This window comes from Cyanistes caeruleus, chromosome 13 (assembly GCF_971803275.1).
Source record: "Cyanistes caeruleus chromosome 13, bCyaCae1.hap1.1, whole genome shotgun sequence".
Lineage (NCBI taxonomy): Eukaryota > Metazoa > Chordata > Aves > Passeriformes > Paridae > Cyanistes > Cyanistes caeruleus.
The window spans coordinates 18,919,067-18,940,309 of record NC_141713.1 but is presented as its reverse complement, the minus strand read 5'-3'; the positions used below and the strand labels follow the sequence as shown (position 1 = coordinate 18,940,309).

Genomic DNA, 21,243 nt, shown 5'->3' with positions numbered 1-21,243 from the left:
GGTGCTTGTGGTCAGTGGGCAACAACAAGTTTTGCTGTGACCAAAACCAACAAGGAATGATGGAATATAGTTTAAAATTACTCAAGATTGTAGAAAGGATTTGCCTGAAGGAGAGAAGTTTGAGGTATTTGCTCCCATCACACATGACCTGTGGTGTCTGGAGAGCCCACATCCTGGTTTTCTTCCCCTGTTTTTGTTGGAGCTCCTTTCCTGCGCTGCTGGATGTGTTTTGGGAGGTCAGACCCTTGCAGGGAGTGCTGGCTCTCATTCAGGCTGTGAATGAGAACACACTGCTTGTCCTGGCCCCTCTGCAGCTCCTGCTCGCTGCTCCAGAGCTTTGGAGCATCCCTGTTCCTGGGGACAGAAATCCTGTGTCACCTCTGCAGGATCCAGAGCTGCAGCTGCTCACTGTCTGGGGTTTCATTCTTCCTCTCGTCCCAAACTGGGTGTTGAGATGGTTCACTGAGATGTTCTGCCTCTGCCCTGTTCCTGCCCCATCACAAGCTCCTGAGGACGAGGCTGTGTGCTCCTGGCACTTGTTCTCCTCAGTTTGTGCAGGATTGTGCCAGGCTGAGCCTGGAAACCCAGGAGCAGATGGGCTGCAGTTTCCAAAGCCCCCTTGTTGGCATGTGGGGTTGTCCTGCAGCTACCTGGGATCCATCAGGGATCAGTGAAAATATTAAAAGTTGGATCTTTTAGGATTGCATAAAAGAGAAACAAGTTTTTCAGGGTAGTATTTATGGGATTTATTTCTAGCAGGTGAGCAGGGTTTGGTACCATGAGATGGGCTGGGATCTTAAAAATAACAAAGTGCATCTTTTAAAGATGCACAGGGAAACTAAAAGATCCCAAGATTCCAAGCCAGAGATGGAAACCAGAACTTTCACCTGGAAAAGGAGCCCAGCTGCCACATCAAATAATACAAATACTGGAATGCCTAAATAAATACTGCTGGGAATTCCAGCATCCCAGAGGGGAAGAGCTTTTTGGGATAAAGCAGCTGGTAATGGCAGGAGGGGAGGAAAGATTCCTGCCTTGGACTTGTCATTCCATCCCTCCCAGCGAGGCCTGCGCTCCCTGCCTTCCCCAGGGAGCTGTGCCCGTCCCAGCTGTGCCCGTCCCAGCTGTGCCCGTCCCAGCTGTGCCCATCCCAGCTGTGTGGAGCCCCTCAGCCACAGTCCCCCCCACTCCAAACTGCACTGAATGTGCACCAAGGAGAGGCTTAAAGCCAGTGGAGGATTTAATTTTAGTTCATTCTGTGAGTCTTTGGCCACAGACAGCAAAGCCCTGGGCACCAATCACTGCCACCCCTTGAAACACCATTTCCTGAACTTCCATCCCTCGTAAGAAAAAGGAAATGAAGATTTTGGAGATCTCAGACTGGAGCCTTTGGGAAAGGTGCCTTTACCTTGGCATTAAATCAGCTGCACTCTTTTGGTGCTTTCTGGAGGCAGTGGCTGTTGCAGTTGTTTTATGGCCCTGTCAGATCCTGAAACAGCTCTTGAATTCTGTGTTTACACCACTGCAGGCCAAGGTGAGGAATATCCATATCTGTAAATACAGCTCTCCTTCTCTTCCATGGGCTTCCAGTACATTCTGTTGGTGCTGAAGCCATTTACAACAAACACAAAATGTTTATAAATGCTGAATTACACTGTGACCCACGTGTAGTTTCCTTGTGTGATCCTAGATAACCATTTTTTCTGAAAAGAATCTACATTTTGCTAAAGATTCATTCACCTCAAGTCTCACAAGTGTATCTTTAGTTGATTTGTTTATTACATTTAAGGTTGTTCAGGAAATTGCAGCAGGAATCTGGGAGGCAGCTCCAGGTTCTGAGCAGGATTGTTCCACGCTGTGCTTTTTGTTTTCCCCAGCCAGAGGAGTTAATGAAATGCTGTAGATGAACCCCCAGGTAAACAGGGCTTTAACCACTGCATAACAAGTGGGCCCTGGACCTTGTTTTGTCTTTTTTCATTTCTAATTGGCTGCTGTTAAGTGCTCCTGCTGATTGCAGGATCTCTAGTGGAGGATAAACGTTGATATTTGATTAATGAATTTGTACGGCAGAGAAGAGCCAGCCCTGAATTAATGGCTGTGGTTCTGGAAATGCTGGGAACACCTGTGCTGGGGGTGTCTGAGGGCTGTGGGGAGTGCTACTCACCCTGCTTTCCCTTTCAGACTGCAAATGCCACCACCCTGAGCTATCTGGTGACGGGGCTGAAGCCAAACACCCTCTATGAGTTCTCGGTGATGGTGACCAAGGGCAGGAGATCCAGCACCTGGAGCATGACAGCGCACGGGACAACCTTTGAATTAGGTACTCCTGGCTGGGTATTCCCAAAGAAACCTCCCCCTGAAATGGCTCTGCTGATTAACACTTGCTGGGGTGGGGGTCTGAATAGTTCAGTCAGAAATTCTGATTAAAAAACAACAACATTCTTCAAAATTGCAAGGGATGATTGCAGGAGAATTTACATCAAATTACAGAGAAGTCATGAATAATTTACCACAGTTCATGGGCAGGAGAGAAGAAAGTCTCACAAAAAACACATTAACAGCAAACACAAAGAAAACACTTCTGCACAAATAATTAAAATTTGCTGTAAATGTGATGATAATTTTTACAGAGTGAGAAGGTGCATGAGGCAGATGAAGACAAAAAATCACACTGGGCATTAAGATGTCCAGGTGAGCCCTAAATTCCTGTTCAGTCAGGCCCAGGGAGTGACTGTGGGTTCCAGGCCCTCTCCCTGACCTGTCCCTCATTTGCTCTTCTTACCCTGAAGTGTTAAATGAACTTTGGGCAATTAAATTTACTGCTTATTATGCTTAGGGTTCTCTTCAGATGGACTGTGGAGGACAAGAAGCCCATCCAAATGAGCCCAGAGTTCTCCTTCTGAATTAAAATACAGCCAAAAAAATCAGACATGCAAAGAATTTGTGAGATTTTCCAGTTATTCTATCATAGAAATTCTATCATTTCTGCTTAAGAAAAAGCAAACCCAGGATAAAATCTGAACTCTCTGAGCATACTCTGAAGTCCCAGTAAGTTTCAGTTGCTTTTGAAAACATTGTCGTGGTTTTGGGTGAGAATTCCATGATGTGGGGCCAGCTCTGGGCTGGGGCTCCTTTCCCATCCCTCTGTTCCCAGCCCACATTAAACCCCCCATTTGCTGCTGACACATGTTCAATCCTCAGCCATAGCTCTGCTCTGAGTGCAGGGACTGTTAAAGCTGCAGAAATAAATTTTTTTTGAAGAGAATTTGACACAAAGCCCCTGAGCAAGGGCACAGTGCAGGAGTGCTCAGTGCATTTAAATAGGAAGGGTCAGGTTGAAGTGCTTGTAAGGAATTATTTTCAAAGACAATCCCAATAGCTGAGGAACTGAGGAATAAATTTAAAATAGAAATTAAAAAAAAAAAAAAAAAGCTAAATATATTTTCTTATAACAGATCTTATGATTTATAATACTGGCCAAATTCCTGAGTGAGTGGCTCATTATTTTGGGATACTCTTGAGAAGTTGTGTGGGACTTGCTCCCAAAAGGAAAATAGGGAATTCTGGGCTCTGTGTTGTCTGTTCCTGATCTCCTGTGGGCTACTTCTGATTTTCTATTTTTGTTTCCTCTGAATCCTGTTTTTACATATTTGGGGCAATAGTTACAATAACTTCTTGGCTGTGGCTGTCCCTGGTTTCCAGCTCTTCATCACGAGGATAACTGGTGGCCATCCCAGAGCATTTATGGCTGGATTTCCAAGAGGTCACACACATAAAGCTCTGGAAATGCAGGAAGTTCAGCAGTACTGTGGTTGGATTAAATCCATGAGGTGGATTTGCTCTGGGTTGTCCCCTCAGGAGCCTCCTGGATTTCAGGATGTGGCACTGCAGGGATGGTCAGTGCCCTCTGGCTTCAATTCACAGCAAGGATTTCAGTTTTCTGCTGGAGCAATTTGTGCTGTTTCCTGAATTTTTGTCAGGAGAGGCTGATAGGAGAAGGAAAACTCTTCCTTTCCTTCCCTTCTCTCAGTGCTGCTCTCTGGCAACCCCATGGAGAAAGGTTGGCCAGTTGTGTTCAGCAAATCCTTCTGCATTTGAAACTCCTCTGGGGTGCAGATGCCTTCCAGATCACAAATCATTCTTCAGGATTCACTCAGCCATTCGAGGTTTGCCCAGAGATTGTTCCCCAGAGCAGCTGGAGCTGCCTCTGCATCCCTGGAGAGTCCCAGGCCAGTCTGGACGGGGCTTGGAACACCCTGGGACAGTGGAAGTGTCCCTGCCATGGCAGGGGTGCCACTGGGTGGGCTTTAAGGTCCCTTCCAACCCAAACCATTCCAGCCTGGTATAATTCTCTGGTGGATTTACTTTGCTGATTGGGATTTAAGTGGCAAATGGGCACTTTTGGGTCTGAGTCCCATCATAAACCTGTAAACAGGGAGATATTTCAGATGCCTGCCTACACAGAATGTATGGTTCACAGTTTGTGGGATTTTTCTGATGACTGAAGAAATTCAGGTGAGGAATCACTGGCCCCTTGTCCAGGTTTTTGAGGATGCCCAGTCATGGATCACATCTGGTGCCAGAAGTGCTCTGGAAAGGGGAAGCTCCATATGGGCTGGAGGCAGACACTGGATGGCATTGGCCAGTGAGGGGGTGAATCAGCGAGACACTGCAGGACGGGGGGATTTATAAAAGTAAAGAGAATAATCCAGATATAATTGTATTGCACATCAGATGAAGATCCAGAGCCCTGAGGTGATGGTTCAGAGGTGTGACAGAGCAGGCAGAGCTGCTGACACTCTGGGTTTGTGTTTCAGTGCCAACCTCACCCCCCAAGGACGTGACCGTGGTGAGCAAGGAGGGCAAGCCCCGCACCATCATCGTCAACTGGCAGCCACCCTCCGAGGCCAACGGCAAAATCACAGGTGGGGCACGAGGGAGCCGGGCCTGGGGCTGCCACTGCCTGCTTGGCCAGTCCCTGCACCACCTCAAATTCCTTATTTCCTTCTGTACTCCAGCAAAATCTGTTCAGATGCAAACTAACAGCAGTGGGAAATGGAAGTGGAGTCAGAAATCCAGCTGAAAGTTTAAATATCTCTGTAACCTTTGCTTGTGCTGTTCTGATAGCACTCCTCCAGTAATTACCCCTAGTGCCTCTGGCTGTCAAACTTTATTTAGGAGAAGCCATCCCAATGCTCTTTGTCATCTTTGTGGCATTTTTGTGTCACAGAACAGACTTCAGAGCTGTTTTTTGTTCCCCTGACTGAACCATTAAGAGTAAACTGTTATTTACCTTGAACTGCATCACTGCCACATAGGATAAATCGCTTTTCAGAAAGTAATAATTGCTGATTCCCTTCTGTAATTTCTGTTCAGATTCCCATTTAGAAGGGCTTTCTGAAATAATCCACTTTTAAAGCTGAAATGAGATTTTAATGGCATGTTGTCTGGTTTTGGGTCTGAGCTCAGAATTACCCATGGTGCAGAATCAAAGCTGGGACACCCCCTGATTGAACAGGACTGGAGCCCAGGCTCTGGACAGGAGATTAAAACTGATTAAATCCCTGGGAAAAGGCAGGGAGTGTTTCCATGGGAAAGGAGGATTGACTGGAGACCCAGGAGCTTTTGGTGCAGGATTTGGCTGCCAGTGAGGGGCACAAATGTCTCACACTGGGGCACAGCCGAGGGAGAGGAAACAGCTACAGAGAGCAGCATTTACCTGCACTGGGCTGGCAGCTTTTTCCCACTGTCCAGCCCCAACATCCCCTGGTAGAGAGGGAAACCCTTGGGACAGAACTGTTCAGTATTTATCAGCTTTTGCACAAGCAGCAGTTAACAGCTTAAAAATGAGCTAAAACAGTGATTCAGGGCTAAGCCTGAGTGCAGCAGGCACCAGCTTCCCTTTCCCAGAGCCCAGTTCCCCAGTCCCAGAGCCCAGCTTCCCATTCCCAGAGCCCAGTTCCAGTTCCCCATTCCCAGAGCCCAGTTCCTCATTCCCAGAACCCAGTTCCCCATTCCCAGAGCCCAGTTCCCCATTCCCAGAGCCCAGCTCCAGTTCCCCCTTCCCAGAGCCCATTTCCAGTTCCCCTTTCCCAGAGCCCAGCTCCCCATTCCCAGAGCCCAGCTCCAGTTCCCCCTTCCCAGAGCCCATTTCTGGTTCCCCATTCCCAAAGCCCAGCTCCCCATTCCCAAAGCCCAGCTCCCCATTCCCAAAGCCCAGCTCCCCATTCCCAGAGCCCAGCTCCCCATTCTCAGAGCCCAGCTCCAGTTCCCCCTTCCCAGAGCCCAGCTCCCCATTCCCAGAGCCCAGCTCCCCATTCCCAGAGCCCAGTTCCCCATTCCCAGAGCCCAGCTCCAGTTCCCCCTTCCCAGAGCCCATTTCTGGTTCCCCATTCCCAGAGCCCAGCTCCCCATTCCCAGAGCCCAGCTCCCCATTCCCAGAGCCCAGCTCCAGTTCCCCCTTCCCAGAGCCCATTTCTGGTTCCCCATTCCCAGAGCCCAGCTCCCCATTCCCAGAGCCCAGCTCCAGTTCCCCCTTCCCAGAGCCCAATCAGTTTTTGGGATGTGGGGTCCGAGTGCCCTCTGGTGGGGAGCAGCCCTGTCAGCCAAGGGCTCGGCACTAATTAATTACTCATTAACTCACACTGTGCTGTAAGTGGTGCCAGAATTCCAAGTTCTGATGTCATTCCATGGCCCCCTGTCCATGGAATGCTCAGCACTGCAGCTCCAGCCTCCCTGGCTGGCATGGGATGGGCAGGAATGCTGAGCCACGTGCTCGAGCATCGTTAGAGATGCTGACTAATTAGGACACTATAAAGTTAATTAGTTAATTCACTACTTGTGCCTCTAGACTGTTAGAATGCTTTTAGCATCACTCCATATATGTATATATATATATATATATGTGTGTGTGTGTATATAATTATATATATATAAATATATTTCAGATAGATTTATAGATACACAACAGAGATAGATATATAGATATATAGATATAGATATAGATATATATAACAGATCTGTAATACTATAAAAATGTGTATTTCCATATATGCTACATATAAAATAAATACTTGAAGCTAGATATGGATATAAATAATGATACAAATGTAGAAATAATATATGAAAATATATAGTGTATATTGTGTTATATACAATGTATTTTAAATACAGATTCATGTATTTTTTTCTATGTGTATATAAATATAGAGAGGTTCAAATATTTATTTTATGCTGATCTGTGTTTCTGTATAAAAAAGTTGCAAAGATTTTACTAGATAATTGGTGATTTCACTGTATTTTAATATCAGAACATAAACTCTTCCCATACCCTTTTTTCTGGGATGTGCAGGGCAGCCTCAGTTCTCTTCAGGTTCTTGTTGCCTTTGTTAATAATAATGAAATCATTATAAACACAAGTGGTTTCACTGTGTGTGGGAATGTTTCATTGTTTTAACGTAATTTAAATAATACATTAGTTCTTTGAGGAAGTTTTGATAATGGCAGCTTTATTTTATTTGATCTATAAATAGGTAAAGGGATGGAGATATTGATTTGTCCACAATCAGGGAATGGTGATCAGAAATAACCTTGATGTTTTAAATGGCTTTTTTCTCTTACCATGAATTTTGAACAGTTCTGAGGGAAGATGGGAGGGCTGGCTGATATTTGAGTGTGGTTTTAGCGTTTGCCAGGGCACACTTGGGAATCCTGTGGTGCTTCCCTGGCAAGCAGAACATTTCCAGAGGGTTCCTTTACGGACAGACGTGGCTTTCCCCTCCCAGGGTACATCATCTACTACAGCACGGACGTCAACGCCGAGATCCACGACTGGGTCATCGAGCCCGTGGTGGGCAACAGGCTCACACACCAGATCCAGGAGCTCACCCTGGACACTCCCTACTTCTTCAAGATCCAGGCCCGCAACTCCAAGGGCATGGGGCCCATGTCTGAGGCCGTGCAGTTCCGCACCCCCAAAGGTACCCTGGCTCCGAGGTGCTGGGAGCGCTGGGAGTGCTGGGAGCGTGGGCCGGGCCCTGGGAAGGGCAGCTCTGGGGCTGGAGAGTTTTCCATGGGCTTGGGACGGTGTGGAACAGGGAATCCATGGGGCTGGAGAGTTTGCCATGGCCTTGGGATGGCGTGGAACAGGGAATCCATGGGGCTGGAGCATTTGCCATGGCCTTGGGATGGCATGGAGCAGGGAATCCCAGGGCTGGAGAGTTTGCCATGGCCTTGGGATGGCATGGAGCAGGGAATCCCAGGGCTGGAGAGTTTGCCATGGGCTTGGGATGGCGTGGAGCAGGGAATCCCAGGGCTGGAGCTCAGCTCTTGGCTTCACCGGCTGTTCCTCAGGGACCTCTGGGCCGGTCCCTTGTCACAAACCCGGGCTGGCTGCAGTGAAAGTCAGGTCCTGTGTGTCACATCTGCTTCTGGGAATGGGATGGGGCAGTGGGAATTCGTGGGATGCAGCAGGCCCCTAATTCAGGAAGTGATGGTGATGGGCAAGCAGTGAAGAGTAAAATGTGAGAGAACTTGGGAAAAATAAAATGATGAGCTTACTGTCATAGAATCCTATCACAGAATTGAGTTAGGAGGGACCTTACAGTCCATCCATGGGCAGGGACACTTCCAGCAGCCCAGGTTGCTCCAAGCCCTGTCCAACCTGGCCTTGGACACTTCTCCACGTGAGTTTTAGTGCTGAGAATCAAGAGCTGCATCCTGTGCTGTGGGAAGCTTGGAATTCTGTCTCACTCCTTCAAGCCTTGTGATGTGTCTCTTTTTTTCCTCCCTGTGCTTGCCCCACTAAGCTGAGTCCTCAGATAAAATGCCCAATGACCAAGGTAAATGAACAGCCACATTTCTCTTCTCTCCATCCCTCACTGTTGTGCTTTGCTGTCCATGTGCTGTGACATTTTTTAAGTGGAGCAGGATCCCGTTGCTCCGACTGGGAACGGGCGAGTTCCTGCTGTGCTGCCAGGGAGAGCTGGAGGTCCTGGCTGTGGGTGGGAAGAGTTTGAGGTGTCCCTGAAGGGCCATGGGGGTTGTGCCAGAGCTGAATCCTTCTGGAGGAATGGCTTTGGAGCCAGTGGTGCCCTGTCCAGCCCCTGCCCACATCCAAGGGGGTGGAAGATCAAAGGGATTCTGCTTAGCACAAGTGCTGCTTGTGAGGATTCATTCCATAATAAAGGCAGGGAAGCCCTGGAAAGCTCTGTGCAGGAGAGATTCTGCCTGTCAGCTCATTTGGAGCCCAGACTCTCCTGAGGAGCCCAGCACTGGCTCCTAAAAGCCTTAAGGTTTTAAAATGTTTGCTTGAAAAATGGGAGCTTTGAGCTTCCTACATCGAATTAGGAGGTGGATGTCCCACGGCACTTCTTGCTTTCTTCCAAATAACCTACAAGCCCCATAAAAAGGGGGAGAATTAGTCTGAAGGGATGAGTTAAAAAGGCCATTGGCAAACAGCTTAGAAATGCAATTAAAGAGATCCTAAAAGGGCTCTGAGGGAGCTGCTCCTCGCTTGGCTCCTCAGCTTGGTGCTCAGAGTAATTTATTAAATGTGCTTTTACTCTGTACCAGGTGATGCTGCTAGCAGGGGCAGTCAGGGAGTCAGTTGGTCCCCATCCCTGTGTCCTGGAGGTGGGGCTGTGGTTTGGGCTGTCTGGGGATGCTCCAGTGGCATTGTCCTGCTCACCTGCAGCAGGATGGATTTGGGGAAGGTTACAGGCTTTTAGGTGAAAGTTGCTGTTTTCTGTTTCTCCCTGCTCCAACCCCATTTCAGCCAGTGTTTCATCCTAAAGCAACACCTTCTCCTAGTCATGATCAATTCTTATCACATCCTGTCATGTATAATCATCAAAGGCAAGAGTTTTGTTTGAGAATTCCTGTAAGGACACTGGGAGAGCTGAAATTGTGGCAGTGGCTGGAATGTGGGAAAGGGGAAGACAGAGGAAGTGCAGGAGGAGCTGCCCTGGGGGACAGCATCACTGATCTGCAGGAAAGAGCCAGCAGGTTACTCAGCCTGGGAGCAAAAGCAAGTGGGATTGACTCTCTAACCTCAATGGTTCTGTCCTTTTCTCTCTTTGTCTGCTTTGATGTTTTCCTCCTGAGCTCAGCACACGATTCTGTTTTCCCACACCCTTCTGGAGCACAGAGCTTGGGCAGAACTCGGGGGCTGTTACTCTCAGGCTTCAAGTGGCTGCACTGGCCTCAGCCTAAAGCAAAGATTAAGGTCTCTGATGGAGTAAACCCATCCTGAAGTCACCCACAGTTAAAATGTTCAGACTGGATATATTGTAACGTGGAGGATCACAAGCTGAATGGAAAACAATTCCAACAAGTGCTGTCTTAAACTCTTCCTTAAAATAGGTGACACTGCATAAGAGATGGGGCTCCCTGGAATTTATTAAACTGTTGATCTATGGGTTTAGGAGTTGGATCCGGAGAAGCAGCTTGGTTGGGTACCTAAATTTCATCCTGAATTAGTCAGGGAGGACATGGATTCCGTGAAGATCACTGTTCATTGTCTCTCTCTTACCCCTGATTCAGTGTCCCTTGCTGAACTCAGTTTCTCCCTTCTCTTTCATGGTGTTTTCAGGACACTGAGCTGCCCTTGGCCAAGCAGAACTCACTGCATTCCTCGTGAATAATTCTCATTTTTATCAGTTAATTTGTTGTTAACAGGCCCCACGTGGTTTTTTCACAGTGCTGTTTTAACAAAGCACTGCACAGTGCTCTGTCAGATATTTCCTGGAAGCCTAAATGCAGTGTATTTTATATCTCTCATTCTATATCTGCACAGTTACTGTTCCCAGCCATGTTTATGGGCTGACATTCAGCTTTTTGGAAATACCTGTTTTCCATAAAGCAGAAAGATGGATATAAAGTGTGTGTCCATCCCCTTTTCCATCACCTCACCTGTGTTAAGGCTGCAGCTGCTACACTGCAAGTGCTCAGTGGCTGATTGCCCTCCCAAAATATTGCTGCTTCTTCATGTTCTCCTCTCCTCAGGGGGCTCTGAGAATCCTCCTGGGGGTTCCCAGGACAGGTGGAATGGCCAGACAGACACAAATCCATTGCACATAAAGTGTGTAAACTTCTCTTCCAGTCCCTGCTCCTGCCCCTGCCTGCCTTTGCCTTTTGTCTTTATGTCAGGGGCTGGTTCACAGGATCTCACGTGAGGTTCAGTTTCCATTTGTTACACATCCTTTAACACTTAATACTTCTTGATTAAAGGGGACTTTTAACAGAAAAAAAAAATCCTTCTCTTCACTGTGAAACTGCCAGACTGCCTGACTTTTTTGGTTTTTTTGTAGAACAGTGTGAAAATGTGTAAAATATTCTGGATTCTTGTAACCATGGGAATATTGTTCTTTGCACCATTGCTGAGTGTTTCCCCTACTCCAGTGTTTTTGTCATTAATTTTGCATTAGTGCATTTTAATGAAAACACAGAGTGCAAGGACCAGGTTTGGATGTAACTAATTTATCCTTCCCTCAGGTTTCATCCAAACCATTTTTGTGCTGCTTTTGTTGTCACTTGTGGTGCACAGTAAAGAACAGGGAGGAGCTGAAAGCAAGTTTTAATGGATAGGCAGGGCCTTAATATTACATTTACTGTGCTTGGGATCCTCCACTCATTTCCAGTCTCCCTCAGCTGCTGGAATCGAGAGTTAGGAAAAGACACCTGGATAATTCCTTGAACTCTCAGCAGAAATGTGGCAAAACCATTTTCCTCAACATTTACCTGTGCCTTACTGCAAATGGGCTTTATTATCATTTTAAAAGTGAAATTAGGAGAGGCTCCTGAGCTTAATTAGGAAAAGAATAACTGGGAAACTATTAAAGAGCTCCTTTGGAGAAGCGGCTCTTCCCTTGGAGAGTTAGGTGCTGTGCAAAGCCAAATTGTGTTGTAGGGACAGAAAAGAGGGAAAAAGCTGCTCCTGGGGGCTGAGGGAGGTTCTGAAGCAGGACTCAGGGATGCTGAATGGTGTCTGTGTGTGTCAAATTCCGCTGTCCAACCTTTGCAGCCTCGGGATCTGCCGGGAAGGGGAGTCGCCCCATGGACTTGGGCCCAGACTACAAACCCCCGCTGGGAGGTGAGTGTGGGGCAGAGCTCCATGGCCACACCCTGCTGCCAGTTTGGGCTCACCCAGGGAATATTCCAGCAGCACTTCCAGAGCTGTCCCTGCTGCTGCTGCTGAGCTCCCACGGCATTTCCATAGCCAGTGAGATGGAGTGGTTTTCAATCAATTCTGTAGGAACAGATGAGGAAGAAAAAGCCTCCCCTGCTCCTTCTCCTGCTCAGTGCTGCGTGTTGGGATTTTCTGTCCTCAGGGAATGCTCCCTGGTGTTGGATAAAGGGTTTCCTTTGGAGCCAAGTGACCCCTCCGAGGCTCCTGATCAATTCCAGTGCTTGGAGTGGGGAGGTTTTTGTGATATTTGAGTAGGCTACACTTAAATTTTGATAGACTTAGTAGGAAATGAATCTATAAATCAACTTCCAGATGAACAATTGCACAGAAACAGTTGGCAAACACAAAAGAAACAAACATTTCTCATGAGATCCATCCCCTCCTGCTGATCTGTAGCATTCCAGGTGTCTAGTGGGTGCTGCTTGCTTTTCCTGTGTAATAAATGAGCCTTTTCTCCCTTCCCCAACCCTCACAGGCAGTAACAGTCCCCATGGCAGTCCCACATCCCCCCTGGACAGCAACATGCTGCTGGTGATCATCGTGTCCGTGGGCATCATCACCATCGTCATCGTCGTCATCGTCGCCGTCTTCTGCACCCGCCGCACCACGTCCCACCAGAAAAAGTAACGGGGCTGGGGGGCCCTGCCTGCCTTAGTGAACCCTTTTATTTCATTCCTCATGATGCTTTAGACTTTGTTCCTTGTAAGTCCTGCAGCCTGTAGGTGCTGCTGCTGGTTGGCTTTTCCTGTCAGTGTCTCCGAGTTCCCAGCCATCAGTTCCCACACAAACCAGGGCTCCCAGGTGTGCCTGCACTTCTCCCCCCAGCCAGGGGAAATTGTTGCTTCCAAACTGGAACCAATCCATGTGTTGGAAGCTGGGAGAGCTCAGGAGCTCAGGCAGCTCCTCACTCCTGCATGGGTGGTCTCAGTGCATGAGTTGTGCTTGGCATTATCCAGTTTTCAGTAGGATCAGTGGAGTGGAATCTGCATGTGGTGCTGGATTCCTTAGAAAAGTGCTCCCAAATCCCAGTGTTTGTATCTGAATTCTTCCCTCAGAGCATCTGCATTGATGCTGCAGCAATGATGCTCCCACTGAGGGGCTCCTGCAGGGCCTCTCTGAGTGTTCTTTGAAAGAGCAGAGCTGTGTCTGAAGTTGGAGAAGACGCTGTTAGGCAAAACAAGTTTTTGAGGAAGTGATGAAAAGCCAGGCTTGGATAATCTGCAGTTGCTGTGATGGAGCAGGAGCACCCTGCAGAGCTGCAGGAGAGGGAGCAGGGATGGAGGAGCCAGCCCTGGCACCCCTGGCAGCTGGGGCTTTGCCTGGGAGGGGGCAGCAGGGATGGGCCAGTACCAGGAGATGTGTTCTATATTCAGGGCAGAAATAACCCCATGAAATCTCAATTTCTGAGTGCCCTCAGCCAGGGAATAACCTGATCCCTGTCCCTGATCAGCTCCAGTGGGAGCAGGATTTGGGAGTCACCCCTGCCAGAGGCTCTGTGTGTGCTGTTTTCCCATGTCTGAGCCCCTCCTCCAGCTTTGCCATGGCCCAAAGTGAGGAGTCAGTGTGGAGGGAGTGCTGAAACCTACATTCTACCTTCCCAAAATTCCAGCATCCCCAATCTCTGCCTCACTGTGGTTTGCTGTTGCTGCTCAGCACAATGGGAACCTCCCCAGTGGGATTGTCCTGCCTGAGCTGGGCTGGAAGGAACGTTCTGTCATTAACCCTGTGTTCCCATCCTGCTGGGATACCTGACTGGCTGCAGCTCCTTCTCCAGCTCCTTCTGGAGCTCAGTGAGCCCAGGATATGGGCACAGCAGTGCAATATCCTCTCAATAGCCACAATTTCTGCAAACTTAATTCTTGTTAACGAAGGCTGGGCTGCAGAGCCAGGGCTGCACCTGGGGCACCGTCAGAGACAAATTCCCTGGCACCAGAGCAAAGGGTGTGCTTTGAGGTGTCAGTGGGGCTTGTGTGCAAAATTCTGAGCTTCCTGCCCGGTGGGAAACTTGTGCCCAGCTGGATGCAAGACCTGAGTGGAACCCCAGGGAGAAACAAATACCAAATTATCAAATCCCTGCTTTCCTTGCCAGGAAACGAGCTGCCTGCAAATCCGTGAATGGCTCCCACAAGTACAAGGGCAACTCCAAAGATGTCAAACCTCCCGACCTCTGGATCCATCACGAGAGGCTGGAGCTGAAACCCATCGATAAATCCCCAGATCCCAATCCCATCATGACAGACACCCCGATCCCTCGCAACTCCCAGGACATCACCCCGGTGGACAATTCCATGGACAGCAATATCCATCAGAGGCGGAATTCCTACAGAGGTGGGGGGCTGTGAGGAGTGAAACACATCTTACTGCTGAAATCACTTGGATTAAGTTACTCTTTTCTGTCCTTATTTTCCAAGTAGTGAATTGGGTTTGTTCCTGGTTTCTGAGACTCTGAAAAGGTTGGATCACACGTTTTAGTGAGGAAATAGATTATCCAAGAGTTAAATCATTACTTTTTCTCTTGGTAAATACTGATTAGTAATGGGAAGATCATCTCACTTCATATTAAACCCCTGGATTTGTTTCTGACCTTTCAGCCCAGAGATGAACCGCTGCCAGAGTTTGCAGTGGGGCCTGGAGAGTTTCTCCAGTTCCCAAAAATCCTCACCCTCGCTGTCTTCTTCCCACCTTCCAGTGAAGTGGAGAGGGCTCTTTATCACTCGAGGGCTGTGTGGGGCAGGAATGAGGGGAGGAGGAGTGTTGCTGCTGCTGTGGTTCCCGGAGCCTGGCTGCACAGGGTAACGCTGCTGTTCCCCCTCAGGACACGAGTCGGAGGACAGCATGTCCACGCTGGCGGGAAGGAGGGGCATGAGGCCCAAGATGATGATGCCTTTTGATTCTCAGCCACCTCAGCGTAAGTGAACACCCCCAATTCCTGCTGGAGCCACTCCCTGCTCCCAGGAAATGCCGTGCTGGGCAGCAGGAGCAGCTCAGGGAGGCTCCTGGTGCGGGCAGAGCGAGGCCGTGTTGGAAGGGGCTGGCAGGGCAGGAGCATGTCCAGACCTGGCTGGGGCTCTGCAGGGACAGCCTGTGGGCCTGGCTGCTCCTTGGAGCCATTCCCTTGGAGCTCTGCCAGTGTGCCACAGGGAGCTGCAGAGAGCTGGAATCTCTGGCAGGTTCCCCACTGTTGTTTTCCCATCCCCTTCACCTCTGCAGTTCTGCTCTCACAGCCTTCTCTGACTTTACTCTGAGCTCCCTGAGACCTCTTTGCCCTGGGATCCTTCTCTGATACCAAAATGACCATTATTATGAAGTATTTTAGGAACTGAACAATCTATCTGGAGTTCTCAAATGACTCCAAGATGGAAAGGGACTTGGCTGAACCTCTGAACAGCCAGCCTGAAACGCTGTGTGGGAACAGCAGTGAGCAGCTCAGGAGTTGCTGTGCAGGGGCAGAACTGGGAGGTAAAATCACACCAGGCTCAGCTGGGCTGAGCTTTTGACTCCCCTGAGCTCTGTGATCATGTTCCACCTGTAGCCAGGTGACTGCTGCCACAGCCCCTCTGTTTTATGGAATTATTTCAGAGTTACATTACATTTCCACTTTCTTTTTGCTTTAATTAAGAACTGAACTGAGGACTTGGTGTTCTTGATCTCTACCTACTTTTTCCAGTGTCCTGATGACCTGACTTCCCAGTTTGTGAATTTTCTTCTTCTGTGACCTTTTTCCAAGAGCAGCATCCGGTTTCTTGGTTGTACCCTAAGTAGTCTGATCTCCTTGCTGTCTCCCAGCTCTCCACGTGTGAGGAGGGAGCAGAGGATGCAGTTTTACACTAAATTCCTCAGAAACTGGCCTGAGTGAAGCAGGGATGTGTGGCAGGTCCTGCCAGCTCCTGGGGGGCACAGACCAGGCCCAGGCCCTGCTGGAGCTTGGCTTTGGGACTGGGCTCTGTCCTGTTTGTGAAAGCTCCGAGGGCCTCCAGCCACAGGCTCTGGTTCATGGCAATGGGGACATCGGTGTGGGCTCTGCAGGTGCCCTTCTGGCAGGAGCTGAGGCCACCAGGAGCGTTCCTTGTGTCCAGCCCTGGGCCTGCACAGCCTTCCACGGCTTTCTTCCACCCCCTGGAGCCTTCAGATGGAGTTATTAATTCCCCCCTGAGTGCTGAATTGTGGTAATTCACTGTGCCATTTTAGTCTCATTTGCAGTAATGGTGTGTACTAGTGACTTCCTTCTTTGCCTCCTGGAACACAGAAATTCTGGAAGGATATTGGGAAGCAAAGGCCTCTTTAATGTTTAACACACCTCATTTCCTCTTTATTAACATACTGTATGTGGATAACAGATCTGGATTCTCTTTATTCTCCTTCTGGACTTTTCAGTGGAATCAAGCAGTGCTTTAAGAGTTGGTGGCACGAGTTTGGGAGCTGCAGTTGGGTGAATTCTTTGTCCTATGTGTGTTTGAGGTGTGATAAGGCAGGGGTTTAAGCTGGGCTATGAATCAGGAGGGTCTGGCTCCCTGCTGGAGCGGGGAGCAGGGAGGGGAGTCCCCAGGCTGTCCCGTGTGTGTGTGTGTGTGTGTTAAGTGTTTCTCTGTCTTGTGTTCATCCACAGCTGTGATTAGTGCTCATCCCATCCATTCCCTCGACCCCCCTCACCACCATTTCCACTCCGGCAGCCTCGCCTCTCCAACCCGCAGCTTCCTGCACCACCAGCTCAGCCCGTGGCCCCTGGGCTCTGCCATGTCCCATTCGGACAGGGCCGACTCCACAGGTGAGAGACCGACCCTCAGGGAGGTGGTGCTTTGTGGAAAAGTCAGGGAAACACCTGGAAATCGGAGCCTGAAGCCGGGTCAGTCTCCTCTGTGGGTTCCATGAGGGATGGGTGAGGTACAGACAGAATCCTGGAAGGGCTGGGTGCTCCTGGTTCGGTCGGATTTTGTTCTGTGACATCCACGGTGGTGTCCTTGGGAAAGGGGGGTTCATGTTTTATACCCAGCTCCAAACAGGGATTCCTCCTGCTAAAGCCTCTGGCCCTGAAACATCAGATTAACTCTGAGCTGCCTCGTGGGATAACTTCCCCCAATTAATACAGTTTGAAACCAGCAGGGAAGGAAGGTCCAGGCTTGGCTACTGACGGTGGGGGCACACAGAGAACAGGGGTGATTTCCATGCAGTACTCCCAGCCTTGAGCAGAATCATTTGCAGTAGTTTTAGAGAGCACTGAAGTCTCCAGGATTCTGAAAAATTCCAGAGCGATGGCATTGCTGAATGTGCACATGGGTAATCTTGGGATGAAGCAAACCCTGAGCTCCTCTGCTTAAGGTCAACATTGGAAGGTGTCACAGCCAAAAGTGTTGTTTCCTTATGAAAACAATTCCTGAGGCTGCAGGCTCCATTCCAGCCCGAACCGTTCCATGAGTCTCAGGAAACGGATTTCACTTGTGGCTCCTGTGTGAGCCCCCCAGTGCTGTGTGCTTGAGGAGCTCTAGTTAGAGGTGTCAGTGCTTTGTTACTCTGGGCTTGGAGGAGGCTGCACTTTGGTGTTGTGTGCTTTGTGTGAGGAGCACGGAGCCGTTCCTGTGCCGGTGCAGTCGCTCAGCTCGGTGCCCTGGGAGGAGCCCTGGTCCCCGTGTCCCGGAGCCCGGGTCAGGAATAACCCCTCGGGGGTGTTTGCGTTGCAGAGTCCGTCCGGAACACGCCCAGCACGGACACGATGCCGGCAGCCTCGGCCGTGCCCAGCGCGGAGCTGCCGGAGCCCGAGGGGCCGTTCCTGCCCGCGGAGGAGGAGCCCCAGGGGCCCCCCACGGCCCACGTGCGCCCCTCGCACCCCCTCAAGAGCTTCGCTGTGCCCGCCGTGCCCCCCACTGGGGGCCCCTTCGACCCTGCCCTGCCCAGCACCCCCCTGCTGACACAGCAAGGTGAGTCAGAAACAGCCGGGAAACGGGGACTTGGGGGCACAGGGAGGGAGGAGTGGGCATCAAAGGAAATGTGGCGAGCCTGGGCTGGGTTTTGTTGGTGGCATTTTCCATACATAGATGAGCCAATTCAAATCCAGCACTCCATAATTGAAGTGTTCCTTTTCTCCTGGAAGAATCCTTTTCCTCCACGGGGTCATCCCAGACTGGTTTGGGTTGGAAGGGAGCTTTAAAGCCCATCCAGTGCCACCTATTGCCATGGGCAGGGACCCTTTCCACTGTCCCAAGCTGCTCCAAGCTCTGTCCAGGCTGCCCTTGGGCACTGCCAGGCATGCAGGGGCAGCCCCAGCTGCTCTGGGCACCCTGTGCCAGGGCCTGCCCACCCTCCCAGCCAGGAATTCCTTCCCAATATCCCATCCATCCCTGGCAGTGGGAGCCATTCCCTTCCCTGTCCTTACTCTGCTCCTTCCAGGAGCTCCCTGAGCAGTGTCCCGAGCCTGACCGTGTCCCCAACTCCCTGCAGCTCCCGGCCACCCCGTCCACGCGGTGAAGACGGCGTCCATTGGCACCTTGGGCAGGACTCGGCCGCCCATGCCCGTGGTGGTGCCCAGCGCCCCCGAGGTGCAGGAGACCACGCGGATGCTGGAGGACTCGGAGAGCGTAGGTACCCCCTGCCAGGGCGGCAGGGCTGGCTCTGCAGGGCTCTGCAAGGCTCCTGAGCTGGCACAGGCACAGCACGGTGGGCTCTGCTCTGCGCTCCCACAGCTCCAGTGCCTGGGAACCTGCATGGGAAACGCCTTCTGCAGGGGGGGAGCTGCTGAATCCTGCAGCTGCAGCTTCCCCAGCTCTGCAGAGCATTCCCAGTGCCATCCCTGAGCTCTGCAGAGCATTCCCAGTGTCACTGCACATGGAACATTTGACATGAATGCCAGTGTGTTCCAGGCCATCATCCCAAATCTGTTTGTAAATTCTCACAGGAAAGTTTCCTGACTTTTGGGAAGGGTGCAGGCAACTGTTGGGCTGCTTTGGAAGTAGCTTTTAAGGAATGTTTTGGAAGAGCTGTTTCCCTTTCAAACTGCAAGCCAAGGAGTTGCTCCAGTGGCTGTTACCTTTTAATATTCAAATATTCACTGCTGCATCACTGCTACAGGAAATGCTCATTTGGAATTCATTTTTCTTTTCCCCTCATTGTCCTTTTGTCACTTGTTTTTTACTCTCCTGATTTTATTTCTCTATGTGCTTGTCTGGAAACTTGATCTGGTGTCCTTTTGTGCTTCTGTCACTCCTGCTTTATTCATTTTGTTTGGTCAGTTTTGTTTGGTCAGTACCAAACCCATACTCCTCAGCTAATTTGTAATATTTAAATAGAGCCATTAATACTTTCTTTCATTAATTAATGAAATTAATTAATATATTAAGTGCCAGGTAGAGTCAGCACAAAAAAAAACCAGTTTAAATTAAATTACTGGTTCAACTATGAGTCTTAAAATGTAAATAAGTTGAAATACAGAGTTCAGGTTTGGGCAGTGTTTTGAATTAATTCTGGGTTTTTAGGAATGAGTTTAGGGAATGAGTTTACTCACCGAGTAAGGAGTTGGCAGATGATGTGTTGGGCACAGGACTGCACAGTGCAGAGGTTTGGTAAACTGGAAGTTCTTTGCTGTTGAAATGAAGCAGAAGGAGCTGCAGGAGCAGCTGAGGGCTGGGAATGCTCAGAACTGGGAGGAGTTTGGTCAGGAAGGGTTTGGGGATGAGCCAGACCATGGGGTCTGTCCACAGCGCTGACAGAAACAAGACAGCTGAGCCTAAAATGGTGTGGCTTTAGCAGCTATCCCGATCCCAAAGCAGCTTTGGTGAAGAGGGGAGATCCTGCTCAACTTCCTGCCTTGGTCCAAAGGCAGGGATTGAGGCAGGAAAAGCGGACCTCTGAGCCACAGCTGCCCCGCCTGGCACAGGGGGCTGTGCCACGTTACCAGTGGGTGAAATGGTGATGAATGCGCTGGTGCTCGGTGCTGAGCGGGGGCAGGAGCTGCAGCAGGAGGCTCCTGAGGTTCCTGCTGGGCCCCAGTGCTGGGAGTGACCCTTTCCCCCTTCCCTGCCCGCAGAGCTACGAGCCGGACGAGCTGACCAAAGAAATGGCCCACCTGGAAGGACTCATGAAGGACCTCAATGCCATCACCACGGCGTGAGCGGCGCCGCCAGTCTCGGACTCAGCCTTGGAACACAAGGAATTGTACAGAGGGAAAAAGTAAAGGAAAAAAAACAAAAAAAAAAAGAAAAAAAAACCAGAACCCAGAAAGAGGGACAGCACACGAGAGCAATGGAGGGAGGAGGAGAGGAAGCAGCTGGAGGTGACCCAAGGTCACCCCTTGTCCTGCAGCGGAGCCCCGCGGGATGAGCCTCGCCTGGGATCCAGCAGGACAAAAGCAAAGTGGACTCGCCATTAGTTTTTTTTTCTGGTCAGGTTTTGTCTCAGTGGTGTGATTGCCCTGCCTTTTCAGTGTTGGACATTGGCATTTATGTACAATTTTATTTGTGTTTTTATTTTATCTTTTTTTATAAAAAGGAAAAAAAAAATATTGTAATAAAAAAAAAAAAAGGGAGAAACGGTTGTTTTCCACAGCTTAGGCTGAAGTTTGACTGCTTGTTCTATTGTGTATGAAAATTCATTGCCAGTGTGGGTTGTTCTGTTTTGTTTTTTATTCTGAGTAAAATTACGTCCCCTTCTGGCAGTTAATCCATGGCCTTTTGGGATGCTGCACTGCTCTTTGTAAGCTTTTTTTATTATTTTTATATTATAATTATTAAAAGCCTGACTTTCTCCTCTCATCACTGTGAGATTCCCGGTCTGTTTGAATTGAGGTGTAATTGGAGAGCCTTGTTTGTCGCTTTTTGTGCAGTTTCAATATTTTGAGTGGGGGGAGAAGTAGCTGGGGAAGGGGAGGGGGATCCTGGGGAGGGTTCATTCCTGTTGTTTTCCTGTATTTTTCCAGTGACTGGGAAGACTGAAGAGCAAGGAAACATCTTCAGCTGTACTGTGTGTCTGGTCACTGAGTGCAGGGAGAGGCTCCTTTAGGAACTGCTTCCTCCTGGGAATGGGGGCTCTCCTGTCCAGGTGACCCTACAGGAAGCTCCTTTTGGCAGCTG

At 49.6% G+C, this 21,243-nt stretch overlaps 1 protein-coding gene across 13 annotated transcripts in view; it reads left to right on the top strand.

Annotated features, from left to right (window-relative positions):
- Positions 1–20,925, top strand: part of NEO1 (neogenin 1) — a 155,987-nt gene extending 135,062 nt beyond the window's left edge. For 4 of the 13 annotated variants that reach the window (XM_086848435.1, XM_086848428.1, XM_086848425.1 and 1 more), the window contains exons 18-29: positions 2,182–2,320; positions 4,818–4,925; positions 7,785–7,979; positions 8,808–8,840; positions 12,023–12,091; positions 12,663–12,810; positions 14,277–14,515; positions 15,003–15,095; positions 16,794–16,952; positions 17,863–18,099; positions 18,620–18,756; positions 20,202–20,925. In XM_086848435.1, coding sequence (XP_086704561.1) covers positions 2,182–2,320; positions 4,818–4,925; positions 7,785–7,979; positions 8,808–8,840; positions 12,023–12,091; positions 12,663–12,810; positions 14,277–14,515; positions 15,003–15,095; positions 16,794–16,952; positions 17,863–18,099; positions 18,620–18,756; positions 20,202–20,285 — 1,641 coding nt within the window. In that variant the 3' untranslated portion in view covers positions 20,286–20,925. The remainder of the gene's footprint in view (positions 1–2,181; positions 2,321–4,817; positions 4,926–7,784; positions 7,980–8,807; positions 8,841–12,022; positions 12,092–12,662; positions 12,811–14,276; positions 14,516–15,002; positions 15,096–16,793; positions 16,953–17,862; positions 18,100–18,619; positions 18,757–20,201) is intronic. The other 9 variants (XM_086848436.1, XM_086848427.1, XM_086848426.1 and 6 more) reach the window with 3 other exon arrangements.
- The last annotated feature ends 318 nt before the right edge of the window (positions 20,926–21,243 follow it).